Raw genomic sequence first — 18,143 nt, 5'->3', positions numbered from 1 at the left:
GTAAAAAAAATCTTTAGCTTTTTTTTTTTTTTTTTTTGGAAAAAGTTGTCGGCCAACCGGACGGAGAAGTTTTGCAAGTTGTACGCCCGACGTAAAAGATGTCCCGGGCGTCCGGACAGATGTTATTTCAGACACTGCTATAAACCTATGAATAGAAACAATTAAGAACACGACAAAATCATCCTCTGTGAATGTAACTAAACCAGTCAGTCATTGCAATCGGTGACAACACAAGTACTGTACACTTGAAAATTTATGAGAAAAAAAATCAACATAAGGAAATGTGAAATTCTTCAAATGAGATCTGAATTAAGGAAGCCTGTTTTCAGGCATTCAAATTAACCATTTGGTATCACCGTAAAGATCTGAGGCTCAACCTCTTATATAATACACTGTAATTTTTAGCAAGCTTTCCTCAAAATATTATCCCCCCCAAATAATAGACCTCTGACAGGGGCCACTAACGTAACAGAAGCATAAATGGCCGTTTTGTGGTTTGCACAGTCTTCTAAATTGTCTATGAATGAAGGATGCAAAGGCCAATAAACTCATTGTCTTGTGCTCCTAAGCTGAAGGACATCATCAATCTGAGCGAGTGCTCATCAGCTGCAGCCGCTGCCCGTCCAATCAGCACCAGGCCCAAGTCATTATAAGGAGGGCAAACACTCCCAGTTTGCCCAATTTCAAACATGAGAGCTGACTTGCTTGGCCCTGCACAAACATTTGGTAAGGAACCTAGGAGAGCATGAAAATTGTGGCAATTTTCATTCTGTATTTCTCTGGCCAGGAATGGACGCAAACTCTTGCAACACTTCCGGCAATTTGGGTCCTGGCATTCCAAATGTGCCACACGGACACCCTGATCCCAAAGAACCCAGAGAACCGCGCCCTGAGCAGCAACAGCAGAAGCACAAGCCGCTTTTCCACGTTCAGCCCTCTCAACCATACTTGCCTATGCCCATGCAAGGACTTGAATGGCCGCTCCCTGTAGCAATGCCCTTTGGCTACAACCCCTACTTTGGATGCCCGCCCCTCGGTTGGTTAATTCATCTTTTGCACCCACACCCTCTAAAACAGTGATCGATAACCACTGGGCCTCTGACTGGTACCGGGCTGCACACACAAAAAAAAGCCTTATTCTTTTCTTATATTAGAATCGGAATCATCTTTATTATTGTGTTGCTAAAAGTTCCCATATTTGTGTACAAATGCATTTTTCACCCAGTAAGAAACTGTTTGGGTGCATGTTATTCCAATTTTTACAATAGCAAATCATCTTTAATTGAGCAATGATTGATCATTTGACAAAAACAGCTGTTATCATTTATTCGGCACCGGATGCAACGGGAAGCAAACCTGAATCGCGGCAGTGAGTGTGACAAAGCTCAACCGCTAGACTAAGCTTGTAGATGACAAAGGAAAATGCATTGTATCATATCACACTAATTTACCCACAATGCAATATTTTACAGCATTGTAATGGAGTATTATAAAAGTTTAGTTACTACTGGGCACAGTGAGTCAAGAGAAAAACAAGCTGCAGGTTGAAAAATGTCCACTTGATGTTGCCAAAGCCAGGTGCCTCTCACAAACACTACTTGTTTTTCTTTCTCTTTCTCCCTTTTCTGTCTTCCTCACTTTCTTTGTTCCGCTGTCTGTGTCTTTTTACCTTATTTTGCTCTTCCTTTTTTCCTTTATTTTTAACTTTCTCTCTTGCTTTCCCCTTCCCTCTTTCTCCACATATTTCTCTCCTTTCCCTCTGTATTTTTTTCTTCCCCCTCTTACTATTTCTCTATCTCTTTTGTTTCTCACATTTTCTCTTTACTTTTTCTTTTTGTCCCACCCTCTTTTTTTTTCCTGCCCTCATTTCTTTTTTTTGAGTTAGAATGAGTTTGACACCCCTGCTCTAGGGCATATTACTGTTTTGTCATTTGAAAACAGTCAAATCATTCTCAACCTGACTAGATGAGGTTTTGTTGCATCAACCTGTTTACTGCCATACCATCCTGATAATGTCCAATCTCTGTAATCTTAACTCGGTCGGGCCCAGTTAGTACTCATATTGGAGACTGCCTGGGAATACCAGGTGCTGTGATTCGTTCATTTGGCACACGCTATGCTGTGATGGCACTCACTGTAATCCCCCTGTAAAGTCGGTGAAATAATATTTCTGAAAGGGGACTGAATAAATTAAACAAATAAACCATGCAGAAAGGAGAATCGTATGCAACTGTGTCCTGTATTGCAGGTTACGGCATGCCGATGATTCCTCACTACCAGCCCAATCCTTACCTGGAGCCGCCCACGTTCATTATGCCCCGAACGCATCTCCACCTGACAGACTACAGGCGCATGCTCAACCCTTACCACTACCAAACAATGGCCTACCACTCCCGCAGGTTCCGTTACCAGCAAAACACACCAGCCAAAGAAGTTGCCAGTAGTGAGGTCCAAACCGAACCGCTCCACGGTACCTACGCAAGTGAGAACCAGGAGGCTTCGGAAATCTTCGGAGTCTGCAGAAGTGAGGAGACCCCGAGTGGGCCCTCAACAGTGGTAGCACCAAGTGGTGACAAGAGTACTGAAGACGGGCGCTTTGTCATTCAGACAGAGGAGTTGACTATTAAGTGCCTCACTACGCCAGTGGAACTATTCCTTGGCTCGTGTGAGAATGCGGAAGTCTTCCACAAGTCACCTGAGTACATTGACCAGAGTCCTCTGGTGGAGGACTTGCAGCAAGCGTGTCCTGAAATCCTCTTGATGGGCTCTGCCAGTGAGAAGATTCTTCAGTCTGACAAGCACAAAGATGGCGTCATGGACTTAAAAATTGTGTCAAGCGAGACTACTGCTAAAGATCGAGAGTTGGCCTCTGTTCAATCTCAGGAGGAAACCATTTGGTCAATGGAAGACACTTTAGTGCCCTCTCCTGAATCTCTAACGCACATGGAAGAATACAATGGAACAGTCCCTGTACTGAATACCAATGTGGCCCCTTGTGGAGAAGATAGACCCTACATGGAGGACCAAATCGGTGAGGCATATCATACCAAGCATGACTCTCCAAAGCTGAAGCGGAAAGCTGAATCCCATCTCTCGCCTGGTTTGGGAATATTTCAGGAGAATGAAACACAACTCGGGCATGATCGGGATCTTCAGGACCACCAGGAGACCTCGTTTGAGTCTTTGCCTGCATACCTCCCCTCCAGCAGCTGGCTAGCAGACTTTGACAGAGTCTATGCTTGTAAGAGGGTTCCAGACACTCCTAAAAAGCAAAACCCAAATATCAGCCGGACTGCCCTGGAGGTCCCTGCTCGGAGGAGAAAGCTGGAGTACAGGGAGACAACTTCAGTCCGGAAGTTCAAAGAGAAGTATGAGCCCAGGGTCGAGACAGACCGGCAGAGCCAGTCGGACCATGAGTTTTGCCTCAGTAGAACCTTCAATGAGAACAACTTTAATCTGAAGAGCCAGCAACTCTGCGCCAAATGTTTGTCCAAGTCTGGCCCAAGTTTCAAAAGAAAGGCGGTCCCCTTCCAGCAGAGCAACAGAGGCCCGGTACCCACCGGCCAAGCTTGCAAGGTTCATACCAGTAGGAGGCTTACCAGAAAAGGTTCCGTTCCTGACATCTGGGCACCGTGGCGCAGACTGGACACGGAAGGAGACTCTTCGGAGAATGGTTCGTGTCGGTGGCGCAAGAGGCCCTTGGGCCCAAAGCAAAACTGGGAGAAGAACCATGACAGAGACTTCGGGCCATTTGAGGCTTGGGAATCGCTGCCTCACTGTCCCCACGGCAACACCATTCGAGAGCTGGACGAGAATGCTTGCTGGCAAACGGGTCAGATATCAAGGCTCTGCCTGGTTCTCCAGAAGAACATTTATATTTTATCCAAAATCTGAGCAGAATCTTAAAATGGTAATATTTTTTTATGTCCAATTTGTGGCCCAGCAGAGAAATCCCGGAAAGCGGCGGCAGCCAATCAAGGCTGCACCAGATCACCACATTTGAAGAAACACAAGATGTCACAATCACAAGGTAGCCCATTCCTCTTGGAAAAAAAGGCAATTTGATTATTTTCTCCTTTTCAGGTCTTCACAGACACGACGCACGATGCTGATTTGCACCACTCACTCTTATGTTTTCTACACTTAAATTATTCTCACTTATTTATCAAGACTGAAGTCACTCTTCACTATTTATTAACAAATAAACACCTATTTTTGATTAATCCGCTTATGTGATTTTTTTGTTCTGTAAAAATATTCACAAGTAATTGTCTACTCTTACCAGATAGGGGCCAACAAACGCATGACTAAAATGTACAGTGCATTGAAACAATTTTGAGACCTGATATTTGAGAAAAAAAAAGTAAATCTCACCGAATTGGTTATGATTAAGTCTCTCATGTTCGGTGAATTTGGGAAATAGAAACGCAACATTATATAATGTAAAACGTCAACCACACAAAATGCATTCTATGAATACAAGTATAATTTGGACTTAAAAGTTTTTTATCTTACCGCTGTAATGTAAAAGCTGGGTTGTTTTCTTTAGGAAAATGCATTTTCGGTATTATCGTTTTAAAAAAACTATTCGGCCACTAGATGCTGTTGTATTTAGTGCAGCCAAAAAGTGCTAAATAGATAGATAGATAGATACTTTATTCATCCCCGAAGGGAAATTCACAAAAGCACAATGAAGAAAATGAAGTATAAAGACTTGACATGACCAAAAAATGTTTTTCCTGCTTTTTTAGCAAAGTGTTTGTTTATTGGTATTCCCCGGAAGCAAGGGGCGTAGTATTTTGTCAAAGCCTTTTGCGTAAAGCTCATGTCAAATAACTTCTCCACTTGCGAGTACTTAAAAAAACATTTATATGATCATGCATTTGTATTGCTTGAATCAATATTGGTTTATTTTTTTTTTACCAACAGCAGGTACTAAACACACCGTTCCTGTAACTTTTCATTGTGATCTGTGTCAGCCAATCACGGTTAGGAAGACTGCAGCGCTGGTGTGAAGGTTAACTATATTAGCAAAATTCTATCTGGAAAAAAAATAGTGTTTTTTTTTTTTCATCCCCGGCTGGAATAAACTCGATATACTGGCACGGTCGATCGTATTCGGAAGAGCGGTCCTGGGTCACCTTCCAGAAGCAAATTTTGATTGGTGAAGCTGAAATTGCAAAACTGTTCATGGTTACAAGAGAGCAAAAAATGTTACATTTTGTCAACTTAATTAGTCTAGATTTTAGAATGACCACGCAACTCTCGGCTAATTAACATAGCATTATCTGCTTTATCATCAAACGTTTCCAGTAGATATTTAGGCTTGTTTAAATGACTTTCACTGGTTTATATATATATATATATATATATATATAAAGCTATCATGGTTACAAAAGTCAAACATGAGCATTGAAATTAAACAGTCAAACAATACTTAATCATTTACAATGGAACAGTAAGTGCTGAAGTATGTAGAAAAAAAATAATTAAAAGGACATGTTTAACTCAACACAAGGAGCTATTTAAGTATACAGTATTCTCTCTGTGTCTGTCTCCGTCTGTCTGTGGTTTTTATAATTTACTATAATCAATAAAGCAAATAGTCCGTTGAGAATATTTTTATAAATCGGGTTACATTCTGGCTATTATGAATACAATTTTTAGCTATACTGTAAATCATTTTTTATTATATTTATTGAGCTTTGTTTTACACGATAAACCTAAATTATACAATCTCTGGATATGTAAAAGCAGAAATTCCACTTATATGTATTAGCAGATGAATGTAACTAAATCTGTCCAGATTAAGGGAAGCTGAGCCACTTTTAGTTAGTTGCACTTTATTTACTAAAATAACTTTGGAGGTATTTTCAGAACCAGTATGTAGGTTACTCAGGTGGTTTTAAATGCAATCTGAAGCCTTGGGCATCACATTCAAGACTCATGGACTATATTGACTCAAATTGTCAGCTACTTTCCGTAGCATTAGCAGCACTTAAAAGTTTTCAGCGAATGTTTAATTAGCCAAATGACATTGTGGATCGTTGCCATCCTAATTGTCATTCATCCACCTTAGACGTTGGATAAATAAACATGGGGCCACCTTGAATCTGTTTTCTTTCTTTTGATCAACGACCTGTGTGCACTCATTGTTGGGCGGCAGAAACACACAACTAAATACAAAATACACTAGAATGTTTATGAAAAACTTTTTTTGGACTGGTCGAAAATATTTACTGTATTAGGGTCAGGTTTGCTTTCGCATGAGTCAATCCTAAAAATGTCCTGAACTGCAAGATTTACACCAGAAAAAAGGCAAATGCATGCTTGTATTTGGGGAGAAGAACAAGATGTAAGCAGTCAGGAAGTCTGCCTAAAGACTGATGGCAACAGGCTTGAATTTGAGGGGAAAAAACGATTTTGGAGGATTTTACAGTGTGCATACCTTGTTCAGTGTACCCAAGTGGGACGAGGCACTCTGATGCTCCTGTGCCAAACTAAGCTGCTGGCAATACCTTGTGTTCTCGATCTCCAAGAGCATCCCCCTAAAATGATCACGACTCAATGTCACTCGTAGCACAAATAGCTGACACAAAGAGAAATATTTAAACAAAAGCAAGGTTTTAGCGTACACATATTTGATGAGCACGTCAGTTTTAACCTGTGTATTAAATCAGTTATAAAAATTCCTTGAAACAACTTTTTCCCTTCCTTTGATGACTTTATCTACTATTCCCCCCAAAAGTGTTTCAATACTTTGAATTTCAACCTTTGGGACTTTTATAAACTAAGTAAAAAAACATAACTTTTTTTTTTTAATAAAAGACTATCGACAATGTCAAATATATTTTGCCGATAATCATTTTTCCACCCAGATACTTTTAATGCTTTTAAAATTGTAAAACATTTCAGTACAATTAGTAGTTTTTAGTTGCACCTTATAGTCTGTAAATATGGTAAATAAATGCTTCCTAAAGAGCATACCTGTAAATCTGTGGTCAGCAACCTTTATAAAGATGAGAACTACTTTTTTGTTTTTGATTAGCACGCAGGGCTATCAATTTGATCTGAATTTCAAAAATAACTTAATACTATGTCATTACTATGTCATTAACCGGTTGTTGTGATAAGAAGTAGGGTTCAAATAGGCTCAGTCAACCATTTAAAACATCTCATCTCATTAGCCGTACCGCTTATCCTCATTAGGGTCGCGGGGGGGCTGGAGCCCAACCCAGCCATCTCCGGGCAGTGGGCAGGGGACACCCTGAACTGGTTGCCAGCCAATCGCAGGGCACACAGGGACAGACAACTCATTCGCTCATTCACACCTAGGGACAATTTGGACCGGCCAATCCACCTGAAATGCATGTTTTTGGAACGTGGGAGGAAACCGGAGTGCCCGGAGGAAACCCACGCAAGCACGGGGAGAACATACAAACTCCGCACAGGAAGTCTGGAGCTGGATTTGAACCCACGACAGGTTCCCATGACATGAACTGTGCCGCACAAGCGCTAACCACTGCGCCGCATGTCAGTTAGAAATCAAATGTCTTGGCAATAACAATGACCCATCTCTGAGCGATTTTCAGACCCGGTTCTCTGAGCTTCTATTCTTAGGCTATCTGTTGCCTGCAGACACCTTGTTGGTGCTGCGGATGTCATTTTCTAAATATTGTAGCTTTGTAAATTCTATGGCAGGGGTCTCAAAATCAATTATCTTGGGGCTGCTGGAGCTAGGGTCCTGGTGAGATTAGGACAAATAAAGTTTTCCAAAAGAAAATGCCCGCTAAAAATCATTCAACTGTTCTTAAATATATTTTTTTCTTGGGTTGTAAAGATACACAGAATTAGAACAGATCAGAAATCAAATAACTCATGGATAATGGAATACAACAACGATTCAGCAAAATTAAGTACATTTTCTTCAATAAATTTGATCTCAAAATAAAGATACAAAAGTGAGGATTATTATAATTTGACCAGGGGCCTTAAACTATGGGCAGCAAATGGCCTGTGAGCCGCAAGTTTGAGATTAATGATCTATGGAATCTTGTGAGACTGCAATAATCCAACTAGATCATTTTTTTTAATCCACAATGGGGGTGTGCTCACTTATGCAATTCCTTTCATGCTAGTTGCAATCGCTCGGCTTTGCGCATGCGCGGGAGGCGCACGGGGAGGGCGTGTCCGCCCGAAGAGAGGCGGCCGCCGCGCTTGTTGTGCTCGTCACCGATTTATTTCTTTTTCTTTTTCTTTTTGTGCTGCTTTTACACAACAAGGACTACTGCATGTACGTGCGCGCACGCAAAAAGGTGAGCATATCTATTCTGTGCGTGCTCGCCTTTCGTTCGTCCGCTATTTTGATGTGTGCCTGTTTGTGTTTGCGCACCGCGCTGTTGTTGTATCTGGAAGAAATGGTGCGTTCATGTTCATGCAAAGATGCCTCAGCCGGGACAAAGGAGACGTGCACGCGTCTCCTTTGTCCCGGCCGCGGTCAAACAAGGACACTTAAGTTGAAGTGATCAGGATTCTTGATGACGTCACTTGTATTGCATCTGTTCTAATGAAATCAAATGTACGGTATTTGTTTTGCACTTTTCCGACACTCAAACGCAACTGCAATGATAAAAGGATTTACCGTGCAAGGGGAAAATAAAACTCGTGACGTCAATTATAGATAGACATGTACAAAATAGGGAAATAAATACATACCTAAATAAATAGGAAGTAGTTGATATGTGCCAAGAGCACAACATTGAGACATGATCCAAAATGAGGAAGAAGTGGAAAGGGAGAGAAATAGTAAATTAAAAAACAAGAAAAAAAACACAAGTACCCATTAATTGTTTTTTGATTATGTTAAATAATTGCACTACTTTTCATTGCAATACTATGACGATGCAGTATTCTTTCATGCAGTTGTGAAGTCAAGTCATGTTTATTTGTATAGCCCTTAATCACAAAGAGTTTCAAAGGGCTGCATAAATCAGAGACTATTGCAAACTACAGACTATTATGACACCATCCCCTCATCTAAAACCTACTTGAGGGCAAATAATACACATATTAACATAAAATATAGGTTATTCATATGCTATAGAGTAGAAGTGTGTTTTAAGCTTAGATTTAAACATTTCCACTGAGGTTGCATATCGAATCTCAGGGGGAAGAGCATTTCACAGCACCGGGGCCCGGTTGCAGTAATATTGTAACTTAGGCCAGTCTCTTTAAGCACTAGTTTTCAAATATTTTTGAATATTTTATCCTGACATCAATTGATTTAATTTCAAAATGGTTTAAATTCAAATTGTCTTTTTCATCATTCATAACTGATAACATGATTTCTGTTTCTGCCTAATGCACTTCTTATCACACAACGGTTAAGATGCAGTTTTTTATTTCTGTATTTTTTAAAACTTAGGCCAGTCTCTAAGCGCGACCCTGTAAATATTTTTAGCCAATTAACAGCTAATTTTTAGCTAACAGTTTTTCTTATCTTTAAAGTCCTTATTACATATTTACACTGGAGTGCCATGTCTAACGTTGTTGCATAAAATGTTTCACAACGTTGATATCAATGACAAATTGGTGGGTGGGTGCATCCCTTAACCACTCGGGTCGTTAGGGGCTCCATTTCCAATGGTGAGTCCGTTCTCTAGGCACAAACAAACGTTTCCACCCGGTCTCGAACCAGTTACCTTTCGGGTTCTAGGCATATGTGCTAACTGCCCAGAGAAACACACGAATGACTTGAAAGATGATTCAAATTAAATGATCAAAATAGCTATATATCATGCCATCATCTGCACCGGGCCTTCTCAGTGAAGTCGCGTATTAAGTGCCATTCTTATTTTACATTTTCTTTTGAACGATTAAAGATTTGACATATTATACCAACTGGCACGAGCTTATAAATATTTTCCCATTCATCCTGACTTCTTATTTTTTGGAGTCTTTGGGACGTGTTTATCTTGCAGTGCCACGTCTAATTTTGATGTAAACAACATTTACTAAGTTGTTATTGATTTCTTTATTAATTGAATTCAATTGTCTTCATTGTCATTTGAATCAACGTTGTGAAAACTTGCTATGCAACGAGATTCTACGTGGCACTCCAGGGTAAACATGTATTATAAACTTTAAAGATAAAAAGAAGAGCACTAAGAAGCGACCAAAACATGTTATATAATCAGTTAAAATCAGTCTTCAATGAAAAATAAGACAATTCCATTTTGAATTTTTTTGAAATGAAACCATGTAAAACAAACGTTCATTTTCCATGACTTGAGGACCTATTTTTTGCTTGTTGTCGTTGTTTGCATGTGCTTTTTGTATTGTTTTGTGTGTTTACTATGGGCCCCAATGGTTATTTTTAACTTGCACTTTCCTGCAAGTGAAAAAAAGTGTGCGCCTGTTTTTGTGTGCGCAGCACCACTTGCTGATGACGTCATGCGTAGCCTCTGTTCAAATCTTTCATGGCACACTGTGGACAAAGAAAATGCAATCATTTAGGTATCTAAGTCAAAGGAACATTGTTTATGGTTTAGCTACTCTTTGTGGCAAAAATATGTTTGATAAAATTTGAAAATTAAGCAGAAATCCAATTTTCTCTGAGGTGGAGTCACTTTGCATTTATGTGATATAAATGCGGTCTTTTTTCCATATTTTTCTTTTATATTTTTTCTTCATTTTTTTTCATTCCTTTTTTCTTTTTATATTTCATTTTTTCTTTTTTTATCGCATCCTTTTTCTTTTCTCTCTATTTTCTTTTCTTTTTGCCTCTTTTCCGTTTTCATCCTTTTTCTTTATTTTTCTGTTTGTGTCTTTTATTGCATTTCTTTTTTTTAAATATTTTTTTATTCCTCAGCATGTTTTTTTTTCTTATTTCTTCCAATTCATTTTTTTTCTCTTTCTTCCCTTTTCTTTTTGTCTTTCTTCGCGAATGGCTGGGCCCCAAAAAATGCATTTTGGTCATCTCGAGACTCTGTAGTTTATGTTGTTCCTTGTGCTTTGTAGCACACATATTTAGTTGCACGACACAATACAGCAACATATAACAGTCAAATATTAAACGGTGTCCCTTTAATAATTCCTTTAATACAATGAATACAATTAGAGTCAGGTTGCCACCATATTATAGTATGAACCAAAAATGGCTTGTAGTGTGACATTTGCTTTCCAAAAATCGGAAATGGTCACATTAGAACAAGAGAAGAACTTAAAAAGGAGAAAGAAGCGGGAATATGTAAATGATCTGCATTTATGGGAGGTCGCTGGTTCGCGCCTCGACCGAGACATACCTAATTGGTAGAATGGCGGCGCCCTCTGGCTGCGGCTGCATCGACTCGCTACAACGGGTCAGATGTATCGACATTTCGTTCTGTGTACATTGTTACAAAGAATGACAATACAAAGGAAATTATTATTATTATTATTATTATATAGCGCTTCTCAGGTCACTGAAGACCTCCCAAAGCACTTTACAATTACTATCACACTTACCCATTCACACACACTCACACACCAATAGCAGCGTCAGCCATGCAAGGCAACTACCTGCTAACCGGGGGCAATAGGGATTCAGTGTCTCGCCCAAGGACACTTGACATATAACAGAGAGGAGCCGGGAATCGAACTTACGACCTCTTGATGCCGAAACGAGTGCTTTACCTCCTTAGCTCTATAATGGGCAAATTTCTAACACTTTTTAAGAAATTTCAAAGCAAATTTTCTTTTTTGCCAGTAACATTAAAACAAGAAATCCGGTGGGAATCTTTCAGCAGTATTTTTCAGAGCTACAAAATAAAAGAATGAGACGAAAAAATGACGACAAAGATGAGAAGAAAGGTCAAAGAAAGACAGATTGAAACATCACAATGAAAACGAGTAAGATTGATACACAACGAATGAAACATTGTATGAACCAGGACACCGTTTTTCTCCCATTTGATCATTTCTCTGGAAATGGTATTTAGTGAAGTGGCAACTCTGCATTTTTTTGCTCACTTGCCAGCAAGTCATGATTCAGCACTTCTGGAAAAAAAAACTCATGCATTCATTCCGACCTTCTTAAAGGAAACCGGACCCTCGTCGCATCAAAATGCACTCCTGGAATTTAAAACCCCAACTCGTGACACACCTCAGGGGGAATCTAATTTTGGAGTTTATGATGAGATCGTTTGATGTAAACACTTATTTGAAATCCTGACCCCAGTAACAATGTTAAAGGTCAAGATTTAAATGCAGATTTAAATGAGAGTTAAGGTTTCAAATCTGGCTTACACAAACATTTTAACAGTTTCTCATTCATTTAGAATATTTCTTTAGGAATAGGTTTGACGGTGGTACTGCAAGGGTGAAGGACAAATACAAGAAAATTAAAGGACGAAGCATCCCTTTTCCCCAGAAGACGGGGATTAGTTTTGATCCGAAGTCGATGTCACGCAGCTTGAGATTTCCTCACGCCCATCAACGACCTTCAGTTTAACGGCGACCTTCAGATCTCCTTTTGCTCAATGTAATCACCAATCAGCAGCAGATTTGGACTTTCCTGACTTTTTATTTAATCCAGGAATAAAAACTATCTTTGGTCTTTTCTGTTACCATGGTGTCATGAATTTTGGGCCAATAAATGATTTGAATAATTGGCAAATAAGACTGAAGAAGCAAGTTTTATATATTAAACCCATCTCGCCTTGTAGGAGCACAACATTGTTTTTGGGCAGGGGTCGGGAACCTTTTTGACTCAAAGAACCATAAAAGCAAAAAATATTAATTTTATTTTGGGAAAGAGCCACACCATATATTATGAGCCAAATTTACTAAATTGCTAAACCCGCGCCCCAGACAAAAGCTTAGTCTTCAGCACATTTATTTTTGATGATTTGATAAAAATTATGAAAAGAGAATAATGCCAGAGCCCCTGTCCCAAAATCAACAAACATACCACTTTAAACTTGTCTCTTTCTTGCAATTACTCAAGATCGGTTAAACTCCTTTTGACCCTTTTTTTCATACATATTGGTTTCAAAACCAGATGCAAGCAGTTATTGTGTAAAAACGTCACAACATTCTGCAAATACGGAGCCTGATGAGCTCACTTTTGGTGCAGACGGCGTAGGGCGAGAGATGGGAGGGAGTGCTTGCACTTTTTGCATAGCTCCACCCATCCCTCCCATTCACCCAATCAAATTACTAAGTTCTCTTCCGGTGTTTTGGCGTATTTACAGTTCTGTGGATTCATCATAAGGTATCTGAACACTGAACACATTATATAGTGAACTTTTATATAAAGGATTCTTTAGCGTTGTACAGCCAAAACGAGTTTTTTCCCCCATTTTTTTGTGTGACACCTTGACTGTAAATTGTAGTAAAAAACGTGCCCTATATATGCTGCGAAGTATTTACAAGTCAATTAGCTTTGGTTTGGCTTTGCGTCAACCTGGATAGGATGGACAATACAAGTTTTGAACAAGACGGCAAAATTTTGCATGCAATCAAATTTGTCTCTGAGCCACAGATACTCATAGAAAGAGCCATATATGGCTCGCGAGCCATAGGTTCCCGACCCCTGTTTTTGGGGATACTTTTATCAGAAAAACGAATGACGAACTTTAATTGTAGTTATTTCCAAGTAAATTATTTTTCACAGTTTTTGGAATTTCACACTCATTTCCGACACATGTGCTCAGATTGAAGTTTTTTTTGTTTACTAATCATTTACAGAAGAAATACAATATAATTGAATAGAATAGAATATACCTTTATTATTATCGTTACAAAATGGGTTGAATATATTTTGACCACGAAATTGGACGTGGCAGTCCAGTTACACATTTAGACTGTAAAGATAAAAGATAAAAAAAAAAAAGATCACACGAATTTGGATATAAACTTGAGTAGAGCACAACACAAACATAAAAATAAAATAAAGACAGAATGAAAAATAGCTTGGGATTTTGGCTGCCACAATTAGGATAGAAAACAACATGGTTGGCTAAATTTTAACTGTAGATAGAACTTAAGGCAACTGGGTGTTATTGTGATTGGATATCATTTTCCTTTAATCACACAAATTCTGTGCATGTTACCATTGGGATGCAACTTGGTTGCAGTGCATTGATGCGATGATAGTTTAGGCCTGTTCAGGTCTGGGCAGGAGACTGGAGGTCCAGTGGCCTGGTAAGGACCATAATCACTGGTGTCAATAAGACGTAGCTTTGGTTGGCAGCTGGCGGCTCCTTTCTTTGTCCCATGGGGAACTTTCTGCAAGCATATGTTAGCGTCTCTATGCTAATACTTCACTTTCAATTAATGGGGGATGGTTGTTCGAGGGGGGAATGGTAATTCATTTATGTGTCTTCCCCCCCTCTGCAAAACAGGAAGCAGTCCTTAGCTGATGTACTCTGCAATGGTGACCTGTCTATTCTGTCCATAGATGTGGAGTGGATAAGTTGGAAATAGTGCTATATTCCTCAACGTGGTTGAAGATGTTAACATGTCTCTTGCGGTGTTTCAGATGGACCAGTATGTTGTCACCAGCGGGCCGTGACCTTGCAGTGACGCCATCCGGGCAGCGCGTCCTTCCAGAACAAGGACGTTTTCTCGACCCCCTAGAACGTAAAGCTGCCCGCCGTTACCATGGAGACCGTCTCCCACGACTCTTTGCTGGAATGCCAGATCTGCTTCAACGAATTCAGCCCGCGGCGGCGCCGGCCCAAATTGCTAGCGTGCCGCCACACGTGCTGCTCACTGTGCCTGGCGCAGATGCGCAGCAGCCACAAGGAGATCCGATGCCCGTGGTGCCGCGCCCTCACCGAACTGCCGCCCGGCCTCTCTGTGGCGCACCTGCCCGATGACCCCCAGGCGAGCGAAGCCCTCCCGTGCGCCTCGGAACGCACGCCCGTCTTCATCCGCCTGCCTGGCAGCGGCTGCTACGTTCTGCCGCTAACCGACGAGGACCGCACGCCCGCTTTGCTGGCGTGCCGCTTCCTGCCTGGCGGCGGCGCCAAAGGTGTGGCGGTGGTGAGCCTGCCCGAGGAGGAAGGGGAGGACGGCGAGGGTGGGCGGCGGCTGGCAGTGGGCACGGCCGCCAAGGGCCCCACGTGGTCGGGCGTCTGCACGGTGGTACTAGTAGCGTGCGTACTGCTCTTTCTGCTCGCCATCGTGCTGCACAACATGTCCTGCATCTCCAAACGTTTCACCGTCATCTCCTGTGGGTGACCCCCAAACCATCCCTGGAGACAGAACATTCCAAAATAAACACTCTTCAGAACCATCCTTTGGTTTCTAGACTCAGGCTTGTCTGATTGGTTGTTCAGTTTGTATCAGTTGTTAAATTTCATGGACGGGTTCTTCTTAGCCGCAGATGTCTAATGGACGTCTATTTGGCGTCTCCTGTAGACCAAAATTAAACCCACATATAACTTGGTCTTTGCCCAAATTGAAACGACTAAAATGAATTAACATACCTGTCTACCTGAGCCAATTGCTCCCCTCATAATAATAATAATACACTTTACAGCACCTATTTACTCACAGCCTGACAGACTATGTGGAATACCGCAACAATATAAGCATACGATGATGTATTCTGCTACCAGTTACAGAGACGATCCAAATTAAAGCCGAAAAGGCAAGATGAGATTGATGTCACCAAAAAATATACGGAGTTCATTATTTAAAATAATCTAAAAACATATAAAAATGTAATATGTATCAATTGGAAGTTATGTATTTAATACAAAAATGACAAAGTCGTACCAAAAATAAGGCTTTTTTCAAAGGGACAGAGTGTACTATTTGACTGCTAGAAATCGGTGTATGATGTAATCCAAGCAAAAATAACACTTAAAAGAAGTTATCCCGGCAGCACGGCGGCGCAGTGGTTAGCGCGTGTGCGGCACAGTTCTGAGGTCGTGGGAACCTCCTGAGTGGGTTCAAATCCAGCTCCCGGCCTTACTGTGCGGAGTTTGTATGTTCTCCCCGTGCTTGCGTGGGTTTCCTCCGGGCACTCCGGTTTCCTCCCACATTCCAAAAACATGCATTTCAGGTGAATTGGCCGGTCCAAATTGTCCCTAGGTGAGACTGAGCGAGTGAGTTGTCTGTCCCCGTGTGCCCTGCGATTGGCTGGCAACCAGTCCAGGGTGTCCCCTGCCCACTGCCCGATGATTGCTGGGATGGGCTCCAGCATCCCCGCGACCCTACTGAGGATAAGCGGTGCAGCTGATGAGATGAGATGAGATGAGAAGTTATCCCAGTGGAAGATAAATGTGTTTACTGTGTTTTAGCTTTATCAGCTTTTTTTCCCTGCAAAAAAGAATGAAAATCAGCAAAATGATGTACAAGATTTTTACTTTTAAGTGTTTAATTTCTTTTCCTGCAGTGCAAACCCCTTAAAGGGACACTGTGTAAAAGTTGACCACTAGATATCCATTTATGGTGTAGTGCAACCGAAAATGAGGACTGAAAAGCACAAAGAAGAATCCAAACTAAAGGCTAAGTGACTAAAACACAGTATTTTACTTCTCATTTTTTGCTCAGCCATTTTGAGGTTTTTAGGTACCGGTTGCACTAAAATGGTAATACAATTTTCTTGACCAAAGTTTTTTTTTAAATGCATTTTTATAAGATAGTTCCTGTATTTTTCCTCCTTTAAAAAAGAAGTATCTTACCACTAAGAGGCACTAAATAATAAACACAGTTCTTTTAAATTGTCATTGATCAATGCATAGCATAATTTATATTTAGACGTCTATAAATAAACTTCCATTCTCAGACCAATTGTAGATTACAAACAAAAAAAATGGTTGAATTGATCCAATATGATAGTATAAATAATATCCAGGTATCGTGTATTTTAGGTAGTGTTATAGTCTGACTGAATCTAAATAATCTTGTGTACAACCACTTTGTCAAAATGAAATAGATCAAATTAAAAATCTGTTCTTTTAGTAAAGAATTTTAAACGGTAAGATTAAAAGATCTAAAAATGGAGGACTAGAAAAAAATGTACATTTAGACATCGTATGTTCATTAATTGTCTAAAATTGTGCAATGTGTCTAGTCTAAATTGAGGTGTCTAAAACCTTTCCATTTCAGACCTTTGGTAGACCAATTTTAGCTGAGGCATCTAAGTGACTTTAGACACCATTTTAGACGTCTTTCAAATAAAAACAGTTCCGATTTGGGCCTCAGACTCTCAACTAAGTGTAAAAATTCAAGTTCTGTTTGTGTTATTTGTAAACTGTGTTGTCAATAAAGCTTTTATGTGTAGATTACTAAACACAAATATGAAATGATTCAATTTTTCAACAGTTCAACAATTTTTAATTTTACATTTTTTAAACCAGCGTTTTTTTTATTTAGTGAATGTGCCTGGTTACCAAATGTTTACAATTAAATAGACAATTCACAAGTTCAAATACTAGTGGTTTTAGGAATAAAATTGAAAGGAACAAAACATCTCCCATTGAAAACAAAGAGACTAAACATTCAATCATGGGATAAAGCAAATTTTCTTAATATGGGGGGAAAAATGACATAATTCAATGGGGTATTTTCCAATCAGAACCATAATTTTATGTTTCAAAATAATAACATTTAAAAGACTTGTACCTGGCATCCTGGTCGTGGAGCCCAGTTGTCTCAAGCTTCACTTTTTAAGTAATTACGTGCAAAAGTTTGAAAAAATAAAACTGACTTTATTCTTCATTCGAACCTTGACTCCAAACTTTGTTGATCCACTCGTCCACAAACAACATGATAACATCCAAGCACTCTGATTGCAGCTAACTAGCCTAGCATGTTAAGTGATCACACTGATGTTCATTAGCTAAAGCTAAGTTAAAATAAACGTACTGATTACTGCTTTTTGAATGTTGAGACAAATCAAGTGTATGTCTTAAATTCTTTAGTTTTTTATTTTCAGTGATAAATAAGATGGACCTTGTTCATCCTTCTAACGGTGAATCCAATCTTTGTTGATGCACTCGTCCACCCGCAACATGCTAACACATGATAGAGCTAACTGCGGCTAACTAGCCTAGCACGCTAAGTGATCACACTGATCTTCATAAGCTAAAACTAGTTTAAATAAGTTACTGATTTGACTGCTTTTTCGATGGTGAAACAAATAAAAT

The 18,143-nt window shown here is 40.0% G+C and overlaps 2 protein-coding genes and 1 long non-coding RNA gene across 4 annotated transcripts; 2 read left to right on the top strand and 1 right to left on the bottom strand.

Annotated features, from left to right (window-relative positions):
• The first annotated feature begins 591 nt into the window (after window positions 1-591).
• LOC148348273 (uncharacterized) lies at window positions 592-4,223 on the top strand. Of its 2 annotated transcripts, none has more exons than XM_088322721.1 (5): window positions 592-726; window positions 788-1,036; window positions 2,249-3,832; window positions 3,947-4,030; window positions 4,084-4,223. In XM_088322721.1, exons 1-5 carry the CDS (start codon window positions 690-692, stop codon window positions 4,110-4,112), a joined length of 1,983 nt encoding a protein of 660 aa, XP_088178847.1. In that variant the 5' UTR covers window positions 592-689; the 3' UTR covers window positions 4,113-4,223. The 2 variants fall into 2 exon arrangements, with proteins under 2 accessions (XP_088178847.1, XP_088178846.1); XM_088322720.1 differs by having other exon boundaries at window positions 3,944-4,030.
• An 836-nt stretch (window positions 4,224-5,059) lies between these two features.
• LOC148348272 (uncharacterized) lies at window positions 5,060-8,910 on the bottom strand. The gene is made up of 3 exons (XR_015847508.1): window positions 8,716-8,910; window positions 6,449-6,548; window positions 5,060-5,170 (listed from the first exon to the last, which is right to left on the bottom strand). It is a non-coding gene; the product is annotated as an uncharacterized LOC148348272 (long non-coding RNA).
• Window positions 8,168-17,721, top strand: rnf152 (ring finger protein 152). The gene is made up of 2 exons (XM_088321893.1): window positions 8,168-8,315; window positions 14,522-17,721. Exon 2 carries the CDS (start codon window positions 14,644-14,646, stop codon window positions 15,223-15,225), a length of 582 nt encoding a protein of 193 aa, XP_088178019.1. The 5' UTR covers window positions 8,168-8,315; window positions 14,522-14,643; the 3' UTR covers window positions 15,226-17,721.
• The last annotated feature ends 422 nt before the right edge of the window (window positions 17,722-18,143 follow it).

Source organism: Urocampus carinirostris, chromosome 18, assembly GCF_059441175.1.
Source record: "Urocampus carinirostris isolate Australia breed hairy pipefish chromosome 18, RoL_Ucar_1.0, whole genome shotgun sequence".
Classification (NCBI taxonomy): domain Eukaryota; kingdom Metazoa; phylum Chordata; class Actinopteri; order Syngnathiformes; family Syngnathidae; genus Urocampus; species Urocampus carinirostris.
Note: the sequence above shows the minus strand (reverse complement) of the source record. Positions and strands in the feature narration are given on the sequence as shown.

What these genes read in the sequence shown, in the direction of transcription:
- LOC148348273 (XM_088322720.1), top strand. Translation starts at nt 690, where the DNA reads ATGAGAGCTGACTTGCTTGGCCCTGCACAAACATTTG. An exon ending in TGGCCCTGCACAAACATTTG is followed by an intron (nt 727 to 787) that starts GTAAGGAACCTA and finishes TTCTCTGGCCAG; the next exon opens with GAATGGACGCAAACTCTTGC. An exon ending in CTTTGGATGCCCGCCCCTCG is followed by an intron (nt 1,037 to 2,248) that starts GTTGGTTAATTC and finishes CCTGTATTGCAG; the next exon opens with GTTACGGCATGCCGATGATT.
- rnf152 (XM_088321893.1), top strand. Translation starts at nt 14,644, where the DNA reads ATGGAGACCGTCTCCCACGACTCTTTGCTGGAATGCCAGATCTGCTTC.